The sequence below is a fragment of the Fonsecaea erecta genome (assembly GCF_001651985.1).
Source record: "Fonsecaea erecta strain CBS 125763 chromosome Unknown Scaff4, whole genome shotgun sequence".
NCBI lineage: Eukaryota > Fungi > Ascomycota > Eurotiomycetes > Chaetothyriales > Herpotrichiellaceae > Fonsecaea > Fonsecaea erecta.
The window spans coordinates 2,126,068-2,144,240 of record NW_017387247.1 but is presented as its reverse complement, the minus strand read 5'-3'; the positions used below and the strand labels follow the sequence as shown (position 1 = coordinate 2,144,240).

The following is an 18,173-nucleotide window of genomic DNA, read 5'->3' as shown; positions in this document are numbered from 1 at the left end:
ACAGATCAAAGTGCTAAAGAAGGCGTGGTGTTCGCAGCGCAGTGCAGCTGGTTGGTGGGTCACAGATCATGCACCCATTCGATCATGTTTTCACAAGCCGGAGGTCTGTGAAGAGGCTGGCATATTGTTGAACAAGATATTCCAAGGCAGATTGTTGGGCACGAAGGTGAGGAAGGTGAGGAAGGTGAGGACAAGTGTTATGAATAAAACTGACAACTCTAACCCTGCAAACCAGAACAAAGACACATTCAAGCCAAGGTACATGGGTATAACTGTCAAGGCCTTGACCCCCTTGAACTGCCCTGTACTCCAGCCTCTTCAGTAGATGGTGGTCTTCTGCGCCGTCCCTTTAGCTACCGACAGCGCAGTACTTTCAGCCGCCGAGTATCTGGACTCATTAACATCCACAATGTTACTACTGTCATCGCCATCTACACCTCTCCGCATGGACCAGAACCGGACGGTTCCAATCCTGACAAACTCCCAAGGCTGCTTGGCCCTGAGGACTAGGCCATTCTCATTATCGAGCATAAGGGCAAAGCTGGGGAAATACGGCTGGTCGTCGAAGGTCACGGAGCCCCGGCCATACAGTGCTGCTTTGCCCATGTCGCCAGCGACGAAGAAACCCACCTCGGTCGAGAACGGGTGGAGTTTGTGGTATTTTGCATCCGGTACGAGGGCTTGGAGGAGGTACAGCGGCGCCTATATGGATCTCTGTCAGGGCTTGTCGTGGACGTGCCAAAGGTGAAACAAGAGGGTCGAGAAACAAACAAGTTGGCAGAGAGACTTTACCTCGAGCGTGATCCATCCCTGCTTGACTCTGCCATACTGATCTCTGCCCGCGATATCGACATGCGCACAGATACACCGAGCCTTCAAATTCTTATGGTCCAGTGGCTGGAAGGTTACCTTTCCGTCTAAACTCGCCCATGACCAGGACGGTGCACGGTATTTCGACGGATACTTCACCTCTGACTTGGTGGCGGGAGGCATTGCCGCGTCGTGCTCCGGGTCATCGCACTGGTGAGTCGGCTCAAATGTTTCTACGGACCAGGAGAGGTTTTGAAGGAGGTCGTTGCGCCAGAGACCGGCGAGGTAATCGTCTTTCGTCAGGCCCCCTACGGTGCTGGCAATACCTGACAGGGCAGGCAGCTTGTCTTGATCTCGGGTCAAGTCCCGAGAAGTGTATTCCTCGATGAGACTTAACCATATGTTGGGCCACGAGTTCTGATGCTTGTGCTCCTCGTCGTGGGTTTTGGAGTCGGAGCCCTTTGCGGGAAAATTCGAGCCTGGTCTTGACTTGACGACCTTCGACAACGTCGGAAACTCTCTTTGCAAGAGTGCTCCGTCTTCGGCCAGCACATACTGCTCACATTCCCAGTACAGCTCCTCGGTTCCAAAGTGCAATGTCCGGGGGGAAAGCAGTCGCTCTTGAAGTGTCCAGCCACGCTTGTTCAGTGGTTCGTGCTTCAATGGCTGCACTGATGCCCCAAAGCTTCCGACAACGTATATCCTTGGACTCTGTTTCAAAGATGATGGCATCCACTCCCCCGTGAGGTACACTCGAGACTTCCGATTACCACGCATGCCGAACAGGCTCGTAAATGTCCTGCAGGTAACACCTTCGCCTGCGTAGTCTACTAGCAGAGGTGCGACAAGAGGTATACATCGTCGTCCGGTGGATAGGGTGTCAGTTGAGATCCACGGCCTCGAGGAGCTTACTTCGATTGGTTTCGACGCATCACGGTAGCAGCCCGAGGAATCATCTGCGGAGCCCATGGCGGACAGTGTCAGGTACGAAGCAAAGTAGACAATGCCCATTCTGGACGCCTCCATTTCCCAGTCACTCTGGCACGTCGTTAGCGATGAACATATATGTCAAGTGAATACGGGACAGCAAAGATCTGAAAGCATCGTGACCGACACGAACAAAGACTTACATCGTCGTCCTGAATGATGCACAGAGAATCAATCCACAAATAGGGAATCCCGAGCTCGCGAGTAATGGTTACAGCCTGTTGAAAAGTTGCCGGCAGTTCCTCGAGCGGGATACCTTTGCAATGGTCTGCATATGTCTTCTTTGTCGTGGTGATCCGGTGCGAGACGCCCCAGCAATGGCTCAGGGCCACGTAGCGTCCGCGCCGGCCATCAGTCTCGACGAGGCGAATGGTATTCCCTTGGCCGTTGACGTCGAGAATTCGAGTCGGCAGTGGTGGAGACGCTGGAGTGTCGGCACATGAATGGCTTCGATTGCATATGTGGCCCTCGTTGCAGTCCTTCAACCAATTCTTGATCCGCTGGATTGCTATCGCAGACCCTTGATCGTTTGTACGAAGCCGTCCGGGGACCGTTCTGGCCAGGTCGGAATCTTGTGAGGGAATGGTTAGCATGGAGCTGGTCTCGTTGAAGGAAAGGGTAAAGATACCATCGTCTGTGCGTATCCTTATAAACGTCCCTCTTATGCGGACATCCTTGTCGTTATTCCCTACGGCCTCCTCGATACTGGGTCCGGTCCCCAACCTCACGCCCAACCCGATCAATTGGAGCGGTTTGTTCGTGAAGGGTGACTTGTACCAGCTGCCAAACAGCCAGGGTCGGATCTTGCGACTGCTCTCGTCGTCTTTCGGAAAGCGCTCGCGGGGATTCACGAACACCGGTTCACGGAAGTCGGGTTCTGGACCGGAGGTGTCAAACATGGACGCGCCGTTCTCCAATGCTCGCAGCCCTGCCAGAGGGCTGTAGTTTCCCTCCGTCTCTCGCGTCATGATCTTGCGGCCGGACGGGTACTTCACGCCAGGTCTGAAGGCCACCATCCCGCCGACATCGACCAGGGAGCAGCCGGCCGCCCACCAGATGAGAGTGCATATATCACATGACTGGTAAGATGCCTGTAACGCGTCGAGACTAGGGTGATGCGGTATCGCGTCTTGTTCTTCTGAAGGCAGGTCTGCGAAGGGGATCTTGTCGCAGACGTCACAGAGCATCGTGGGCAGAACCTCAGTGCGATGGATTGTGCGAGATGGGATTTCGTCGCCGGCGTGCCTACCTTGAAGTCATAGGAGACATTCTGTTTCGATAGAAACTGTGCAAAAAGCGACATATCGGCGCCATTCCCAAGGCTGCGACCATTCAGTAACTGTTCCCATGACTTGCTGTTCAGCTCCTCGGGCTTGTGGGTTCTAGACCAACAGATACGAGGCTGCATGGACAAATCGGCTTCTAGGCTTGGTGAAGAGAGTTTCGTGGACAAAGCCATTTTAAGCGAACACAGGCGGATTGTTGCATGCGAACTTGAAAGGCTACCTATCTTTCGAAAGTGGTGGAAGGCATCCCTTAGGCACAGGAGAACCGCAAGGCAGATTCGGGGCTGGAATATTGAGACATGTTGCCTATATCGACAACCAGCACTGCTTCAGCGATGCTTGACTTGACTTGGCTTGGCTTTTGAAAGTTCCTAGTCACATACAGGGCCTCCAGGCTTGCCCCCAAAAGTTTCTTCTCTGTTGATAACTTTCTAGCTCCCGTTAGGCAGATTTTCCTGCGGCTGAGGTTGGGGCTCTACGAATTGCGACACATTCGTGGCCATGTCCGCCAGCGACGACATCACATACTGCAGCTCCTGCTGATTATCCTTTTTTCTGAGCATCTGGAAGAAAGGATCCGAGTCCGGGTCGTCCGGATCTGTGTCGTGACAGCGAAGCTTGTTCGCCGACGAGATGGGGTTGACCAGCTTCAAGAAAACATCCCTCCGCGCATCGGCCCAGCGTCGAAGGATCGAGTCTGATATACCTTGTCCGAGGACGTACGTCAAAGCGTCGGCCAGCGAGTCTGCGTCAAGCAGACCCGTGCTGAGACCCAGTCCTCCCCAAGGCTGTATGTGAATTGTCAGCAAGTGTCTTGCTATACTCATTCACGGGGAGGGGGCAGACGCTTCCTTGGAAGTGGAAGTGGAACATGGAGGCCAACGTACATTATTCAGATGCGCCGCGTCGCCGATTAACATGCATCTCCCGGAGATCATGGAGGGCACAATTCGCTGATGGGTCTCGTACCTCTGCGACCGGACGATCTCGTACTTGGCCGGTCGCAGGCCCGGAAGCAGCCTCTCGAATTTCTGTTTGAGATTCGCCTCGAGAACGCCCGATTCACACTGCTCACGAGCCATGGGCACGGTGATGCGGTAGAAGCTGGGTCCATTCTCACACGGTCTTTGGATGGGGCTAAATAGGGCCCAGTCGACCGGATCAACGATGTACACGAACGGAGGACCGTCACTGGGGAAGGGGATGTCGATCCATGTGTCCGTCGCCACCAGGACCTGAGGCCAAGTGATGCCTTCGAGGGGTAATGCGAGCAGTTTACGTACTGTGGACTTTCCCCCATCAGCAGCCACCAGATACGATCCCCGGAACGTGTGCTGGAGTCCTTGCTGGTCGAGGACCGTCACATCCATACAACCCGCCGACTGGTCCTCCTCTTGACTCACGGCAATGACTTTGTGTCCGAAATGTATCTGGGTAAGCCCCGTGGCAGTTAGGTTGGACAAGATGATCTCCCTCAACCGATGCTGTCCGAGGATGGTCATGCCGTAGCCACATTCGCCCTCCTTCGCGGCCACTCCTTCGGTCAGGTCCCACGACGCGATCAGTTGACCCCAGTCTCGGTGTCCTGGAGATGTCTCCTGCGTGATCTTCCTCCATGACAGGCCCCAGAGCAGATACCCTTGGTCTCGAACTTCCTCCCAGATTCCCGCATGCTGGAGCGCGAACTGTGTCGGCCCAAAGTATCCCAATGCACGGGGTACTGGAACAAGTTCGGCCTCTTGTTCGAAGACGACCGTCCGAATGCCTGCCCGTGCAAGGCGCAACGCCAGAAATAGACCCGTGGGCCCTGCCCCTGCGATCAGAACCGGTGCTGATGAGCCCATGCCGCTTGTATAGTTCTGTGATTCTCTGTTTTCAAGCACTGAATGAGCATTGCAGAAGCCGGGACGTGCATTTATGAGGGACATCTACAAGTCCTTCTCCCACTCCTTCGCCAAGGAACGGACCACAAACATGTAGCTTTGAGTGGAGGGATTGTCAAAGTCATATGGAAATGACCGATACGGGCCGTTCCCCTACTTCCAGTTCGCTACCGCCCACTACCGATGGCGCTGAAAAGCAGCGACTTCTCTGCCTTGCCCGCAATCCCACCACTTCCGTCCCGACCGCTACTCGAGAGTCTGTGAATAGCATTCATGGTACAGGCCCAAAACAGCGGTCTCTCAGCTACGGCGGATTGATCCATATCGAGTTTCTGGTCTTGATTCTTTCTCTGCAGGGAGGCCTCGCGATGGTTGTTCCCTCCGCTAGCAAACTCTACTTGTGTGAATGATGCTCCCATATTCAGTTACAGCAAGAACGTGAGTGGACGACGGCCCTGTCCACGACATTCAACCTGAAGAACGTTTCACAATAATGCCGGAACTATGATGTGGCCCATTGAAATCAACGAAAGCCCGCTTGACACGCTCTTATTACCATACCTTTATTCGACTCGTCTCAAAAGGGTCAAAAACGATATGGTCGACGGCTCTTGAAATAAGACAGAGTACTGGCCTCATGTTCTTTTCCGCCCTCGTAAGGCCTCATTTCAACTTGTCTTAGCCGGCATGCCATAGACAGAGGCATACCACCCCCCGGGCGCGGCGCCATCGACACAAATCGTACGGTCCTGGATAAGCCAGGCCTCTTGCTGCGGGTGCCAGCGAAACACATCCTTCCACCCGCCCCAGTGGTCGGGGCTCGCGCGGTCCGTGACGGCGAGATAGAAGGCCTCGGTGTGCGCCTCGGTGTCGCCCACGAACGTGATGTCGATCGTCGTGACGTGGTGGCGGATGTACTGGGCCTCGTTGCCCTGCACCACCTCGACCATGCGCTTGGGGTCCACGGCCACCCCGTTGGGCAGCCGGTACAGCCCGTCGGGCGCGAACAGCGCCGCCATCGCGTCCCAGTCGGCGCCTTCGCGCGCGAGCGACGCGTACCTGTGCATCGCCGCCGTGATCTCGGCGCGCGCCGTGCTTTGTTGCTCTCGTGTCCAGGGCATTCTTCTTGCTGTGTCGCTTTTCAGTCGCTGACACTAGCGGGATCTCCGGGCCCCGAGGGAGAGGTGGACCTGATGATGGTGCGTGTTTGTGTGTTTGTTTGTGTAATGTTTTGCTCCCAGCAGTCGATCACGGGCAATATCTCATATCATGAGCTCATTCATCTCCGCTATTGCTGAGTGTCGGAGCTCTTCCCATCCAAAATACATAAATAACTAAACACAAGTTAATAAAGAAAGACTCTCCAAATCCACAGACGAACAGGCCAGGCTAAAACCTGTCAGAAGGCGTAAGGAGAGAGAGGAAGAGATGCGAGGCATGTAGATTACCCCGTATCGGTTCGGATGTGGTGGGATAGGTCCACGGCGGGCCTAATGCAAGCATACCAGACAAGGAACTTACCCTAATAGTGGTGGAATTTCTTGCATTTACACCTGAGCATCCAGACTCTTTACTTTCAGCAAGATCATGTTTAGTTGCATAGGGCAGTTAGTTGTAAGGACTTGCTAATGAACGAACGAGGGGATCCTCGGTAACGAGGACGTGAATGAACCATGAATCGAGGTCCCATCGCCTATGTATGTATGTAGGTAGGTAGGTTACAGCCTCGAAGACTAGCATCTGGCGGATCGAGGAATGAGTAGCTTCACCATTATGTGTTCGTAATATGCCTTCGTAATATGCCCACCCATGCTGCAGAATGTTCTGCTTTGGCGGTCGAGAAGGACAAGAAAGATCAAAGGGGATACATAGCTTAGTGCTCTCATATACTTCTCACAACAACGGTAATGCTTCTTCTTGTTTCGTATCTCGTACTGTGGATCCCTGGCTGTGAATGAGCGAGCTCACATACAGTACATACTGTAAATAAATCATTATCATCACAACAGTGTCGCCCCACGGACGGAGCATCGTTTTTAAGATGGTGGGCAACTGTCCATTCCCACTCTCACACTCTCTTTCTTTGATGACGGGTGCTATGTTATATACTAACGTTCCGCCGCTGTAGCCGAACCAGCAAGCCCTTTTGCGTGTTGAAGAAGAAATTGTACGTCTTCCACGGTTCCTTGGTGGCTAGTTTGAGCTGGAAGTCCCGAAGCAGCGCGGGGATCAGCTTGTGCAGCTCGCTCAGGGAGATCTTATCAGTTGGTCAGCCTAGCCCTGTGCGTTTGTTTTTATGGAAATATAGCCTCTGGGAAAATGGAGTTGACTCACGTTCTTCCCCAGACAAGTCCTGGTCCCAGCCCCGAAATGGAGCATGCAGCGATCCATGTTGGCCGTGTTGTCTGATAGCCAGCGGGCCGGCCGAAACGCTTCGGCGTCTGCGCCGAAGATGGATCGATCATACTGCACAACGGCTGCGTTCATGCCGATACGCGTCCCGCCGCCGGGGATGGGCGTGTCGCCGATCACGAGGCCTTGAGACGGCACGTCGCGGGGCAGCGTCAAGCCCACGCTCGGGTGGAGGCGCAGGGCTTCCTTGATGCTCGCGCAGAGCAGCGGCAGTTTGATCGCCTGCGAGTACGCTACTGGGCCGGTGACTGGGATCGTGCCGTCGGCTGTGGCCTGGTCGATTTCAGACATGACTTGGGCGTAGATGGGCGGGTTGGTCATGAGGAAGTACAAAGTCGCTCGCATAGCGATGGCCGTTGTGTCGGATCCGGCGAATCTTTTTTGTCACACGACAGATAAGGTCAGTGATACATTCTGTGGCTGTGTGCTGGCTCTCGAATTTGAAGAGCCCCGTGAGGATTAATTGGGCTGTCTGTGTCTACTTACAATGCGGAATAGGATTCCTTGGCCATGTCCTTCTCAGAAAAGTTGACGTCCGGCCCCTTACTGTTTTTGATGCTGAACAGCTGCTGCAGTATGTCTCGCCGTGGCGGGCCTTGGTCGGGATTCTGCAACAGCTCGGCCCTTTCGGTCACACAGTTCTTCGCCGCGGACTCGATGGTGCCGATCGCTTCAAAAGCTTTTCGCACACTGGGAAACATGAAGGCGGAGATCGCGAGCAGCGTTCGCAGGTAGCTCGGAATGACGCTGGTGACGGTGAGGAACGGCAGCAGCAGGTCGAGAGAGGCGATGAAGTTCTGGTGGTCGTGCCTCTCTTGCATGAAGCCAAACATTCTGCCGAAGAAGAGCTCGCCCACGACGTCGAAGGCGTACCTAGAACACCCCGGGAATCGATCAGTCAGAGTCTCCGAGAGGGACCGCTCCAAGATTCTTGCGTATTAGCGGAACGACGTACCATTGCAGCCATTCTCCAAGATTTACGATCTCCCCAGCATCTGCATATTCCCCCATCCGCCGCATGAACAAATCGGAACAATTGTCGATATACGGTTCAGATCGAAGGATATTGGTCAGAGAATAGATATGACTGACGATTCGTCTCCGCTCGGCATGTGTCTTTTCGTCACGCTGGCTGAAGTGGTCTGGGAAGTTTCCAATGTTCGGATTCTGCCACATACTGTAGAAGTCGCTCTTGGGAGGTGCAGATTTCATGGGATAGATGATTGGAATTGCCTTTGGATCCGCACAGGCTACCTCGTCGGGTGCTATCCTGACCAGGGGGCCGTAGGTATGGTGCAGCCGCCGTTGCTCGTATTCCATGTCACCACGGAGTATGTGCCATGTGATCCAAGCACGACTGATTCGTGCGAGGACTGGTCCGGGTATGTGTCGCAGGGGATGGAAACATAACGCATAGATGACCCAGCCAACATAGTACACAGCAAGTGCAATCCCTAGCAGATACAGATAGCTGTATAGTACCTGAAACATTCCTACGACCGAGGACCACATGGTTGGCATAGCAAGAGGAAGAACCTCAGAACGAAAGGAACAAGTGAGGATATTGACTCTTTCATGTTATGCGGTGAAGTGTTGGGGCAACGCTTGTTGAATCAAGCGGCAGAAGACGTGGTCGACGCACAGCTGTTCGCGAAGCCATGTGGCTGACAGCCTTGTCTTTCCTTGCCAACCCCTGATTCGGTTCGGCTGTGGAGGGGGTGGAGTGCTCTTCCCCGGTCTGGAGCTCTCTTCGTAAATGCGGGGGGCAAGAAGTATTCTGGAGCAAATGAAAAAGCTGGCAAAAGTGTGATAAGGGCATAGTGGGTGACGTGGTACTGTTGATCTGTATTCAGTGCTGGGGAGCCTGGATACGCCTGGGCAAGGGAGAATTAGTCATACTTGGTCCTGTGTTGGAAGGCTGTAAGGCAAGACCTGCATTGAGCCAGCCTATGGCATTCTCGAGCATGAATATCTTAATATAGAGACAGGTGAGAGTTTTCTCACGCGGCGTGCTAGCCAAGGAGGTGAGAGCGTGGTCTCACCCTTCAGTCAAAGACGGCGACAGAAATCTCGTTCTTTATTTCTGGATGAGGAACGACCTCTATGCAGGACAAACCACCCAGATCACGATTTGGTGCTCGAAAAGTCGTACTGTCTGATAGCCTGCAAGAATCTGTATACATCCTCGCATATAGGCGTACTCTGGAGTCTCCCTTCCTCGAGCAGATCCAGGCACAGTTTGAGGGCGTCATACGATTCGGCAATGGGGATCAACAATCCCGTGGTGTCAAGCACACAAGGAACGCCTTCTCCTTGCCGTAACACTTTTCCATGTGGCCCCAAGTCTTGCTCGGCATCGTTCAGTGGTATGCGAGGAGCAGCACCAAAGTCGAGGTCGTAGGCTTGTTGCGTGCGCCCTGGCTGGAGCTTACATCCAAAGCTGTAAGCCCACATGATCAAAGAGACACGAAACAAAGCAATCGGCCACCACAGAGGTCGCAGAATAACGTAATCGGAACACTGCAAGACTTTCAGGACCTGCCCTACGTGCGCCAACGCCTTGAGAGCGGAGGAGGACCGGACCCATCGTTGGAATTGTGGTACGAGTGGCCTGGCTCCCGGTGGGCCTTCTCGGCCAGCGAGAAGCTGGATGTCACTGAAACATATGAGCAGCTCGAGCCATACCAAATGGTAAATCAGTTTGCACGCAAGGGTCATTTCAGTCTCGCCGCCACCACCGAGAACTCTTTGTCGTAGAATGTACCACTTGATCAGCATGGTTTGCAGTTCTTCCTGCCGGAGAGAGGCAAAGCTGCTGGATTCGAAATGTGGTTCGTCGGTATAGGGTTGTTCTGTGACGACAAAGCGATTACTCTGGACGAATTGAGTGACTTGAGTCTGGATAGCACAGAGCAAGAGCCTCAGCTGCAAGGCGGTGATGTGGCAATGCCGCTCGAGAAAGTCGTGTCGAAGGAACATGCAGTAGAATGCCGCCAGGGACGGTGGGTGCAGTCGCGACTGGTCGCCTGGACCTTCTAGCTGACGGTAGCTCTGTACCAACGCCCTCCATTCATCTTCAGTCTCTGCAAAGAAGAGCTCATCTGCAGAAGGAATGGGGCTGCGCATGTCCGAGAAGTGGATGGTGGGAGATAAACAGTGGAAGAGGCCAATTTCTTGTTCTACAATATACCACACATAACCCATTCTAGTTACTGTATGTCAGCGACTTCTCAGCGTATAAGATTTTTTGGGCGAAATGTACCGAGTTTTCCGCTCTCTGTTGATCCAGGCTCCCCAATTGGCGAAGTTGGATTCAGCATTTTGCGGATCGACGGGCGCAACCGACTTAAAATAGCCTCGGCGAAGGAATGCCTGTGTTTGCATCAGATCAATATTCTGTGTGGGTGGGAAAGCAGTGCTCAAGGGCTCACTCACTGTTGAAAAGGTACCCCGGAATGCCTCTGCGAGCTCCGCATGTCGTTTGTTGCCACACCAGGCGCTGAACACGGTGACCAATAGCGCGGTACTCATGGTCCAAATATCGTTGATCTGATTCTCATCCCTGGTCATTGTCTCGTTGATCATGTTGCGTATTAGGAAGGCCAACTGGATCGCGAATGATCGAGCTTCCTGCACAGGGATAGTGAGGCACCCAAGGGACATTAGTGTCGAGAAGAACAGGCCGATATCAGAATATGCTTCATCTTCGCCCCAGGTGGATTCAAAGAATGTGCTTGGATGCACCATCGGATAGAGTGAGGCGAGATTCCGATGATATTCTGAAAATATTGCCTGGACTGTCCGGAGCGGCGGAAACAGATGTGGAATCTTTCTTACAAGGTCTTGGTCGAGTGCCTTGGACACCATGACATGTATCCGAGAAGAAACCGTGTCGCGGAGTCCGTCAGCGACCACTGGGCCCATAGTCTGTTTCAAGCCTGGTCTGCCCTCGAGGGTGTTGATTTTTGCCCAACTCTGGGAATCGTGCAGGAAGTCGCAGATCCGTATCACTTCCACCGTAGGTCCCTTTTTCAAAGGATGAGAATGAACCCAGTCTGCATAGGGATCCACTGTGCTGTCTGCGCCGTGCGGCCCGTGTGCGCCATTCACAGAACTCTGGATCGTACCTTGTCCGAAAATTGCGTCGTCGGGAACGAATACCTCGGGAAACCAGAAGAGTTGCGTCAAGTTCTCATACTCGAATGGATTGTGGCACTCGAGGGAAGCGAAGTCGTTCCAAAGAGGTGCACTAGGCAGACCAAACGTGTTCAAGTGTTGCGTATTTGCCGTATTGATCATCGGCTCTGTCGGCTGCTGCTGAGCTGCGGGCACTGAGTCCTGGTCCAGTGGCACTCGATCGCAAGTACTGCCGTCAGATAACCTACCCGTTTCAACATTCTCTGTACGGCCGTTAGACGCGATTAGCTTCAACGTTGATCACATTCCAGATTACCTGATCCGTCCGTCCACGCCAAACCTTTGTGAGAAGACTTATGAAACGAAGGAGTTAGCGACATCACTTTACTCCCGTGGTAGGGGTATTCTACCTCCAAAGCCGGCCATGGTAAATCTTCTGGTCGTGTGTTGACGGCTTCTATCTCCTCATGAATCTCACTCGTGGTGCTCCGATGCTGCTGGGTAAGCTCATGATTTGGGAGGGCACATCGTCTTTTGAGGGGATGTGGTCTATCCAGTGTACAGAGCCTTCCCCTAGCAAGGCACTGACCACAAGGGATCCGCCCGTCACATCTGGTCTTCGATCGGGAGCAAGCATCGCAGGCCGCAGAAGCTCGCTTCGACCGACTTGAAAGATCTTGGCCTGGAGTTGTCGAGGAGGGCTCCTCTTCAGAAAACCGGTGTATAGAGATGTGCCTCTTCAGAGCATCACTAGAGCAACCCGCATCAATTTTGGATGCTACGAGACCATGAGTTGGTGAGGTATTGCATCGCTGACCTTCTGGTGAATGTTTGCGAGCATATCTCACAACGGAACGCCCGCGATTCCGTATCTGGCCCAGTGATCAGCTGGTTTGCCATAGCAGCTTGGAGCGAAGTCATACGTTTGACGGTGTGTCGCTGCAGGTGCTCTCTTCTCGAGAAGTTTTGCTGACACAGGGTGCAACGATATGGTGGTGCCAAAGGTGACATGATATGTCAACCCGCTGACTCTGGTACATACGTTCTGTGCTTGATTACAATTGTCATTGAATGATAGGCTCCTGGCTCAGTCGCTCTCTTTTCCGCGCGTGTCGGCGAGCAACGACCATCTGCTCCAAGGGACCCGAGTAAATTGACGAAGTGAGGAAAGAAGAACTCGAAAAGATCCATCGGTCCCAGTTAGCCAGTGCCTGGCTGGTTGATAGTTGGTGGGCGATACAAATGCTCCACTCACTCTCACGCTTTGAGGCTACTGGTTTGAACGGGTCTGGACTCGTCAGCCGGACCTGGAAAGGCATGGAGCTCTAGCTTTGTCTCTCCGCAATCCCGACAGTACGGCATCCAATCCTTAAGAGAGAGTTTCAGCCTCGGCCGCTCGGTTAGACTGAAAAGGTGGGCAATGCTGAAGTTCGGCTCGGTTGTGGTGGGGGTGACGCTGGTGCAGACGAAGACACTTTGATGCGGTCAATTTTGGTTTATGTAGAAGTCTTATTTTGGCTGGGACAGTGCCTTGTGATAGAATGTCGACCAGTTTCTGTATTGCGCTCTCTCGCTCCCACGAGTCAGGCACAGCTATAACTCGCGGTGAATGTGTCTCCTGGGATTGATGCAGAGCATCTCTACTGTGGACTTCTTTCAGAGTGCACGAGTCCCAGCCGCAGCGGACACGACATTCTTGGGAGTTCGGTTGCTCATGATTCGACACCTCTGCATCTGGATAGAGTTGTTCGAAGTAATACTGCATCATACAAAGTCCTCGATGCTGGTAGACACTGTAGATTTGAAGAGGATGAAATCGGAAATGAAACGGAGGTTCCTCGGTATCGACGTGACACGTGACAACGTTTCTCCGCACCGGAGAAACACGGCCTGTTTCACCGATACGGCAGCCTTGTGCGGGGAAAGGCTGTGCCTGTCTATCACAACCGAGTCCAGAGACAGATTTATTTGGATCAAACCCAGTGTATGACTGCAGTCCCGTTGCTATTCGGGATAATCGGCTTCAGGCACCTGAACGCCGAGCTTCAGAGAAGACTGAGAGAGCATTGAAACTGAGACGAAATCAGACAGACGCCCGTACAGCACAGCAGCATTCAGTCAAGATGGGGGCTCTTCAGCATGACCTTTTGAGGCTGTTCTGCCGGCACAGCACCCTGAGGAAGGTCCGAGGGGGGATGAACAGATGCAGTACCAGACAGTATTCGGTCAAGACGATCCCGCGAAGAAACAATCGGATACTGCTGTCCGGCTGGAGTGTCCAACCAAGTTCGATGCCGCACAGAGGCGTGACATCTCACCGCTCTCGGAGCACGCTCAATGTCCCGGATGCAGAGGCATTCCAATTCAATGCACCATCCAGCCGACCCCTCTCGGACATCACGATCGTCGCCCTCGAGCAGGTCATCTCCATGCCTCTGGCAACCCGCCATCTCGCCGACCTCGGCGCTAGGGTCATAAAGATCGAGCGGCCCGGGACCGGGGACTTTGTGCGGCACCACGACAAACGCGTTCGGGGGAAACTGTGCAGCCATTTTGTGTGGACAAACCGCAACAAGGAGTCACTCGCGCTAGACATCAAGCAGTCGCAGGATATGGATGTGCTCCGAACGTTAGTATGTGAGAAGGCCGACGTGTTTGTCCAAAACTTGAGGCCGGGAGACGCCGAAAAGATGGGCCTGGGCTACGAGGATATGAAAGCTATGATGAATACCGCGTATCCTGGCGAAGGCAGGGGTGACAAGTTGATTTACGCATCGATTAGTGGCTACGGAAGCAACGGACCGTACGCACACAAGAAGGCGTACGATCTACTCGTACAGGCGGAGGCAGGGTTGTTGAGCATTACGGGCACCAAGGACGAGATGGCCAAGGTGGGATGCTCGATAGCGGACATAGCGGCAGGCATATATGCATACAGCAGCATCTTGGGGGCGATCATTCAAAGACAGAAGACTGGGAAGGGATGTGTGATCGACGTCTCCATGCTGGAATCGCTGGTCGAGTGGATGGGTTTCCCGCTGTACTATGCATTCGAGGGCCAAACCGCGCCCAAACGGGCCGGGGCGTCTCACGCGAGCATCTATCCCTATGGCCCCTTTTCGACGGGCATTGCACCGGACGGCAGCCTCGGTGCACAGGTTATGCTGGGCGTCCAGAACGAGCGGGAGTGGAAGATCCTGGCCACCGACGTCCTGGAGCGCGAGGATCTGACCACCAATCCCAAGTTCAAGGACACGGCGTCGCGCAGTGACAACCGGGCCGAACTCGAGGCCATCATCAGCGGTATCTTCGCTTCTTGGGGCGGTGGCGCCGACGAAGTCGTCCGGCGGCTTGAGAAGGCCGGCATCGCGAACGCAAAAGTCAACGACATGCAAGGTGTGTGGGAGCACGAGCAGCTCGCGGCGCGGAAACGGTTCAGGGAGGTCGACACGGAAGTTGGCCCCATCCAGGCCTTCCTCCCGCCTGGGATGAGCTCCGACCTGGACGCGAGGATGGAGAGGATTCCTGCGGTGGGAGAACACAATGACAAGATATTACGCGAGCTGAGCTCTTCAAAGGCAAAGATATAGAGGAATCTCAACGCTTCTGGCCCAAGGGTTTTGCATTCTCTCGAACTGGACACATTCGAAATTCGTCTAGACGTAGATTGCACCAGAGGGGGGAGGGGAAGAACAGTCTGGCACGCATCTGAACTTGCTATACCGTACCTCACCGAAAGAATTCTCGACAACAGTGTATGATTTCTTGTGCCTGAGGTGACTTTATGCCCGGATACCTCAGGGAGCACCAATGAGCATAGAGCATCACTATTAAGCGAGACAAATACCATATTCGTTATAAACAAAAGGCCTGACTATAGTCAACTACTTATTCAGCTAGTCACCCAGCATAAAGCCCCTTCCGTCATGTGTCGTCCCACACCCAGGTCTTCCCCAACTGATATACCGTCTCAACCAAGTGGCTATTTGGGCACATGGGCGGTACCAGGGATCTCTGGCGCATCGTCGGCGTACTCTGCCTCACGTCTCTTCACGCGGATCCTGTAGATGATGAACCCAATGATGCCAGCGATGATCAGCACACCTGCCACCCCGCCCACCGCGCCGCCCACGATCGCACCAGTATGGCTATGTCCAGAAGAGGACGTAATGGTAGGTGAGGTAGTCGTTGACGGGGGAGAGGACGATGTCCTCGAGGGGGAAGGTGTGTTAGTCGTAGGAGGAGGAGTGGTCGTCGTTGCCGGTGTGCTAGTAGGCGTCGTCGCTATTGTCGTTGAAGACGATGGGGGTGGTACGCTTGCACTCACAAATGCTGCTGACGGACCACACCGATAGGTCGTGTAGGAGTCAATGGCTCCATAGTAGAGCACGATGGTCAAGCATTCTGGATAATCCGTGTTTCCCCCACTATATCTTGGGTATCAGTATCATGGTTGCTTTTCTCTCTCCTTGTGGAGAGCTTGGTGGGTACATACCAGACGCCCACTTGCACTCCAAGGCACCCAGTGGACGTTCCGCAGATAGAGGAACTTGCGGCCAGATCGACACAGCTGGTCGTGTAGAAGCAATCGCTGACGAAGTTGCCAGCCGCGTCGACCGAGCAACATCCCATGAAGTGGATGCCGGAATTGTAGGCGCAGTACTGGCCCAAGGGACAGGTCAGCGGCGCGTCATTGACCAAGGCACATGTGTCTGTCAGGTCCTTCTTCTGCAGCCGGCGGCGATAGAGGTGATAGTATGGGGCCGGCGTCGGCACGGGCGACCAGCCACGAGGGTCGAGGCCGACGACGCCGGTCTGGATGGCACCAGCATAGTTGAGAGCATATGCCACGCTGAGGGCGTGGACAAGAACCACAGTCGCAGCAAAGAGCATGCTTGCACTTTTTTCCTCGAAAGCTTGTCTGCTTGGGAAGAAGGGGTTTCTTTCCTCTCTTTCTCTCTTCTTCTGGTTTCGACAGGGAAAGGGGATTCGTCCCTCGAACCCTCTCTCTTACCTGTCCTGCCCCTCTCTTAAGCACTGGGGCATTTTCCCATCCTCAGCCTGATCGCGGCGGTCTCGCAACATCTCCCACCCCACCCACCCAGCATTTCCGTTCAGCCCCTCAAGCTAGTACTTGCAATGAGTATACGAGATATAGCCTTCAGTGGTCTCCTGCATGAGCCTGTTCGAGGGCTTGAGAACTCCCAGCTGACACCTCTGATGCGCTGCTTTAACGACTCTCCATCAGGCTGAGGCTCTGCATGATTGGTTGCATTGCGACGACGAGGAAGGCCCAGACCGTCCTAAACAGCTCCCAAGCTTGCGCGGCCTCTTCGAGTCGTCCTCCTCCTCGTATCTGCATGCCGAGTTGAGGTCTTCAACTTAGTGTGTTCTTTGTCGAACCCCGCTCGAGGTCTCTGCGCCCGGTTTTCCCTGGTCGTCTGACTCTGTCGCTCCTAAGTCCCGTCCCTCCATCTGCCGAGAACATTGACACGCCCTCCTAACGTGTGCACAAATGTGTTTTGAGCCTCACCGGTCGCTTTCGAAGCGAAGATGGCGGAAGGATGGTAACTTGCGAGAATCCAGCCTAAGGACGACAGTTCGACGGTTATGAAACTTCCTCAAAGTCTGCATTTCGCTATCCATCAATCATAACCATGAACGGAAATCCGTGGTCGGCTGTCACGGCCGGGGTCAGTTCGGGACTGACTTTCGTCTTCAAAATCTGCGAGGTCACCTACGCGCTGAGGGCTGTCGACCAACAGACCCGAGAATACCTCATTACAGCACAGCACGCCTGGACCAACATCAAAACCTGCCGTGAACTGCTGAGCCACCAGCAAGATCTGCTGCCGTTGTCGGAGCGCAAGGACTATGAACGAGTGATGGAGGAAACGAAGAGGGCGGCGGAGGAGGTCGCTCTGCTCCTCGAGCCCGCGCGGGTCGACCTGGACGCGGATTGTAGAATCCACTTCTCGACCCGGGTCATGTGGGTGCTGAGTGACAATTCAAACGTCTCAGCGGCGCTCAAACGGTTGGACATCGTCCACACCACACTGACACAAAATATCTCTACGCTCAGGCTTCTGAGATCCTGTGGCACCACCGTGCTCGAGCCCGTGCGCACCAGAGAACGGCCTCCGAGCTACAACACCAGCCAGCTGCTTCAATGGAAGTACATGAGCAGGCTGTCTCCCAAGCACAGCACGGAAAACTTATGTACGCGAAGGTCTGATCTGAGAGATTCAAGGCCGCCCGAGACAGCACCAGCCATCAAAGAGCTTCCTCCAGAGATGCCCGCTGACGTTCCAGCGCAGTTCATCCGCAATGTCTCGGGCCAGTGGAGTCCATCAAGTGAGCTGTCTCCGAACCCTGTTCGCAGCGAAACGTCTACACTAGTAGAAGTCCCGTGCGGCGATGGACCAGCCGCAGTCATAAGACCAACAGCGGCAGCGACGGGGTCGACGCACGGGTCAACCAATGCCACTGTCGAGGACGTGCCCCGGACATGGTTAGAGCACCAGGCAATGAAGTCAAGTAAGCTGAGAGAGAGAAGAGCAAGAGCTAATCGGGTCTGACAAGGAGAAGGAGATTAATTTGACAAGATTTTTTGGGTACACAGAAACAAATAGGGACACTCTTATTGCCGCATTAAATA

At 54.1% G+C, this 18,173-nt stretch overlaps 8 protein-coding genes across 8 annotated transcripts; 2 read left to right on the top strand and 6 right to left on the bottom strand.

Annotated features, from left to right (window-relative positions):
* Positions 1–318: 318 nt before the first annotated feature.
* Positions 319–2,984, bottom strand: AYL99_05543 (hypothetical protein; the record flags this gene model as incomplete). The annotated part of the gene is made up of 3 exons (XM_018837055.1): positions 319–702; positions 793–1,848; positions 1,941–2,984. 3 exons carry the CDS (start codon positions 2,982–2,984, stop codon positions 319–321), a joined length of 2,484 nt encoding a protein of 827 aa, XP_018693908.1.
* Positions 2,985–3,514: 530 nt separating this feature from the next.
* AYL99_05542 (hypothetical protein) lies at positions 3,515–4,927 on the bottom strand (the record flags this gene model as incomplete). The annotated part of the gene is made up of 2 exons (XM_018837054.1): positions 3,515–3,871; positions 3,971–4,927. 2 exons carry the CDS (start codon positions 4,925–4,927, stop codon positions 3,515–3,517), a joined length of 1,314 nt encoding a protein of 437 aa, XP_018693907.1.
* Positions 4,928–5,634: 707 nt separating this feature from the next.
* On the bottom strand, positions 5,635–6,087 carry AYL99_05541 (hypothetical protein; the record flags this gene model as incomplete). The annotated part of the gene is made up of 1 exon (XM_018837053.1): positions 5,635–6,087. One exon carries the CDS (start codon positions 6,085–6,087, stop codon positions 5,635–5,637), a length of 453 nt encoding a protein of 150 aa, XP_018693906.1.
* A 980-nt stretch (positions 6,088–7,067) lies between these two features.
* AYL99_05540 (hypothetical protein) lies at positions 7,068–8,890 on the bottom strand (the record flags this gene model as incomplete). Its single annotated transcript, XM_018837052.1, has 4 exons — positions 7,068–7,223; positions 7,301–7,754; positions 7,865–8,251; positions 8,334–8,890. The coding sequence occupies 4 exons, from the start codon at positions 8,888–8,890 to the stop codon at positions 7,068–7,070; spliced, it is 1,554 nt and encodes a 517-aa protein (XP_018693905.1).
* A 612-nt stretch (positions 8,891–9,502) lies between these two features.
* Positions 9,503–11,941, bottom strand: AYL99_05539 (hypothetical protein; the record flags this gene model as incomplete). The annotated part of the gene is made up of 5 exons (XM_018837051.1): positions 9,503–10,583; positions 10,641–10,750; positions 10,814–11,778; positions 11,832–11,855; positions 11,926–11,941. 5 exons carry the CDS (start codon positions 11,939–11,941, stop codon positions 9,503–9,505), a joined length of 2,196 nt encoding a protein of 731 aa, XP_018693904.1.
* Positions 11,942–13,638: 1,697 nt separating this feature from the next.
* On the top strand, positions 13,639–15,105 carry AYL99_05538 (hypothetical protein; the record flags this gene model as incomplete). The annotated part of the gene is made up of 1 exon (XM_018837050.1): positions 13,639–15,105. One exon carries the CDS (start codon positions 13,639–13,641, stop codon positions 15,103–15,105), a length of 1,467 nt encoding a protein of 488 aa, XP_018693903.1.
* Positions 15,106–15,497: 392 nt separating this feature from the next.
* Positions 15,498–16,408, bottom strand: AYL99_05537 (hypothetical protein; the record flags this gene model as incomplete). Its single annotated transcript, XM_018837049.1, has 2 exons — positions 15,498–15,942; positions 16,011–16,408. 2 exons carry the CDS (start codon positions 16,406–16,408, stop codon positions 15,498–15,500), a joined length of 843 nt encoding a protein of 280 aa, XP_018693902.1.
* A 764-nt stretch (positions 16,409–17,172) lies between these two features.
* Positions 17,173–18,111, top strand: AYL99_05536 (hypothetical protein; the record flags this gene model as incomplete). Its single annotated transcript, XM_018837048.1, has 2 exons — positions 17,173–18,052; positions 18,104–18,111. The coding sequence occupies 2 exons, from the start codon at positions 17,173–17,175 to the stop codon at positions 18,109–18,111; spliced, it is 888 nt and encodes a 295-aa protein (XP_018693901.1).
* Positions 18,112–18,173: the final 62 nt, after the last annotated feature.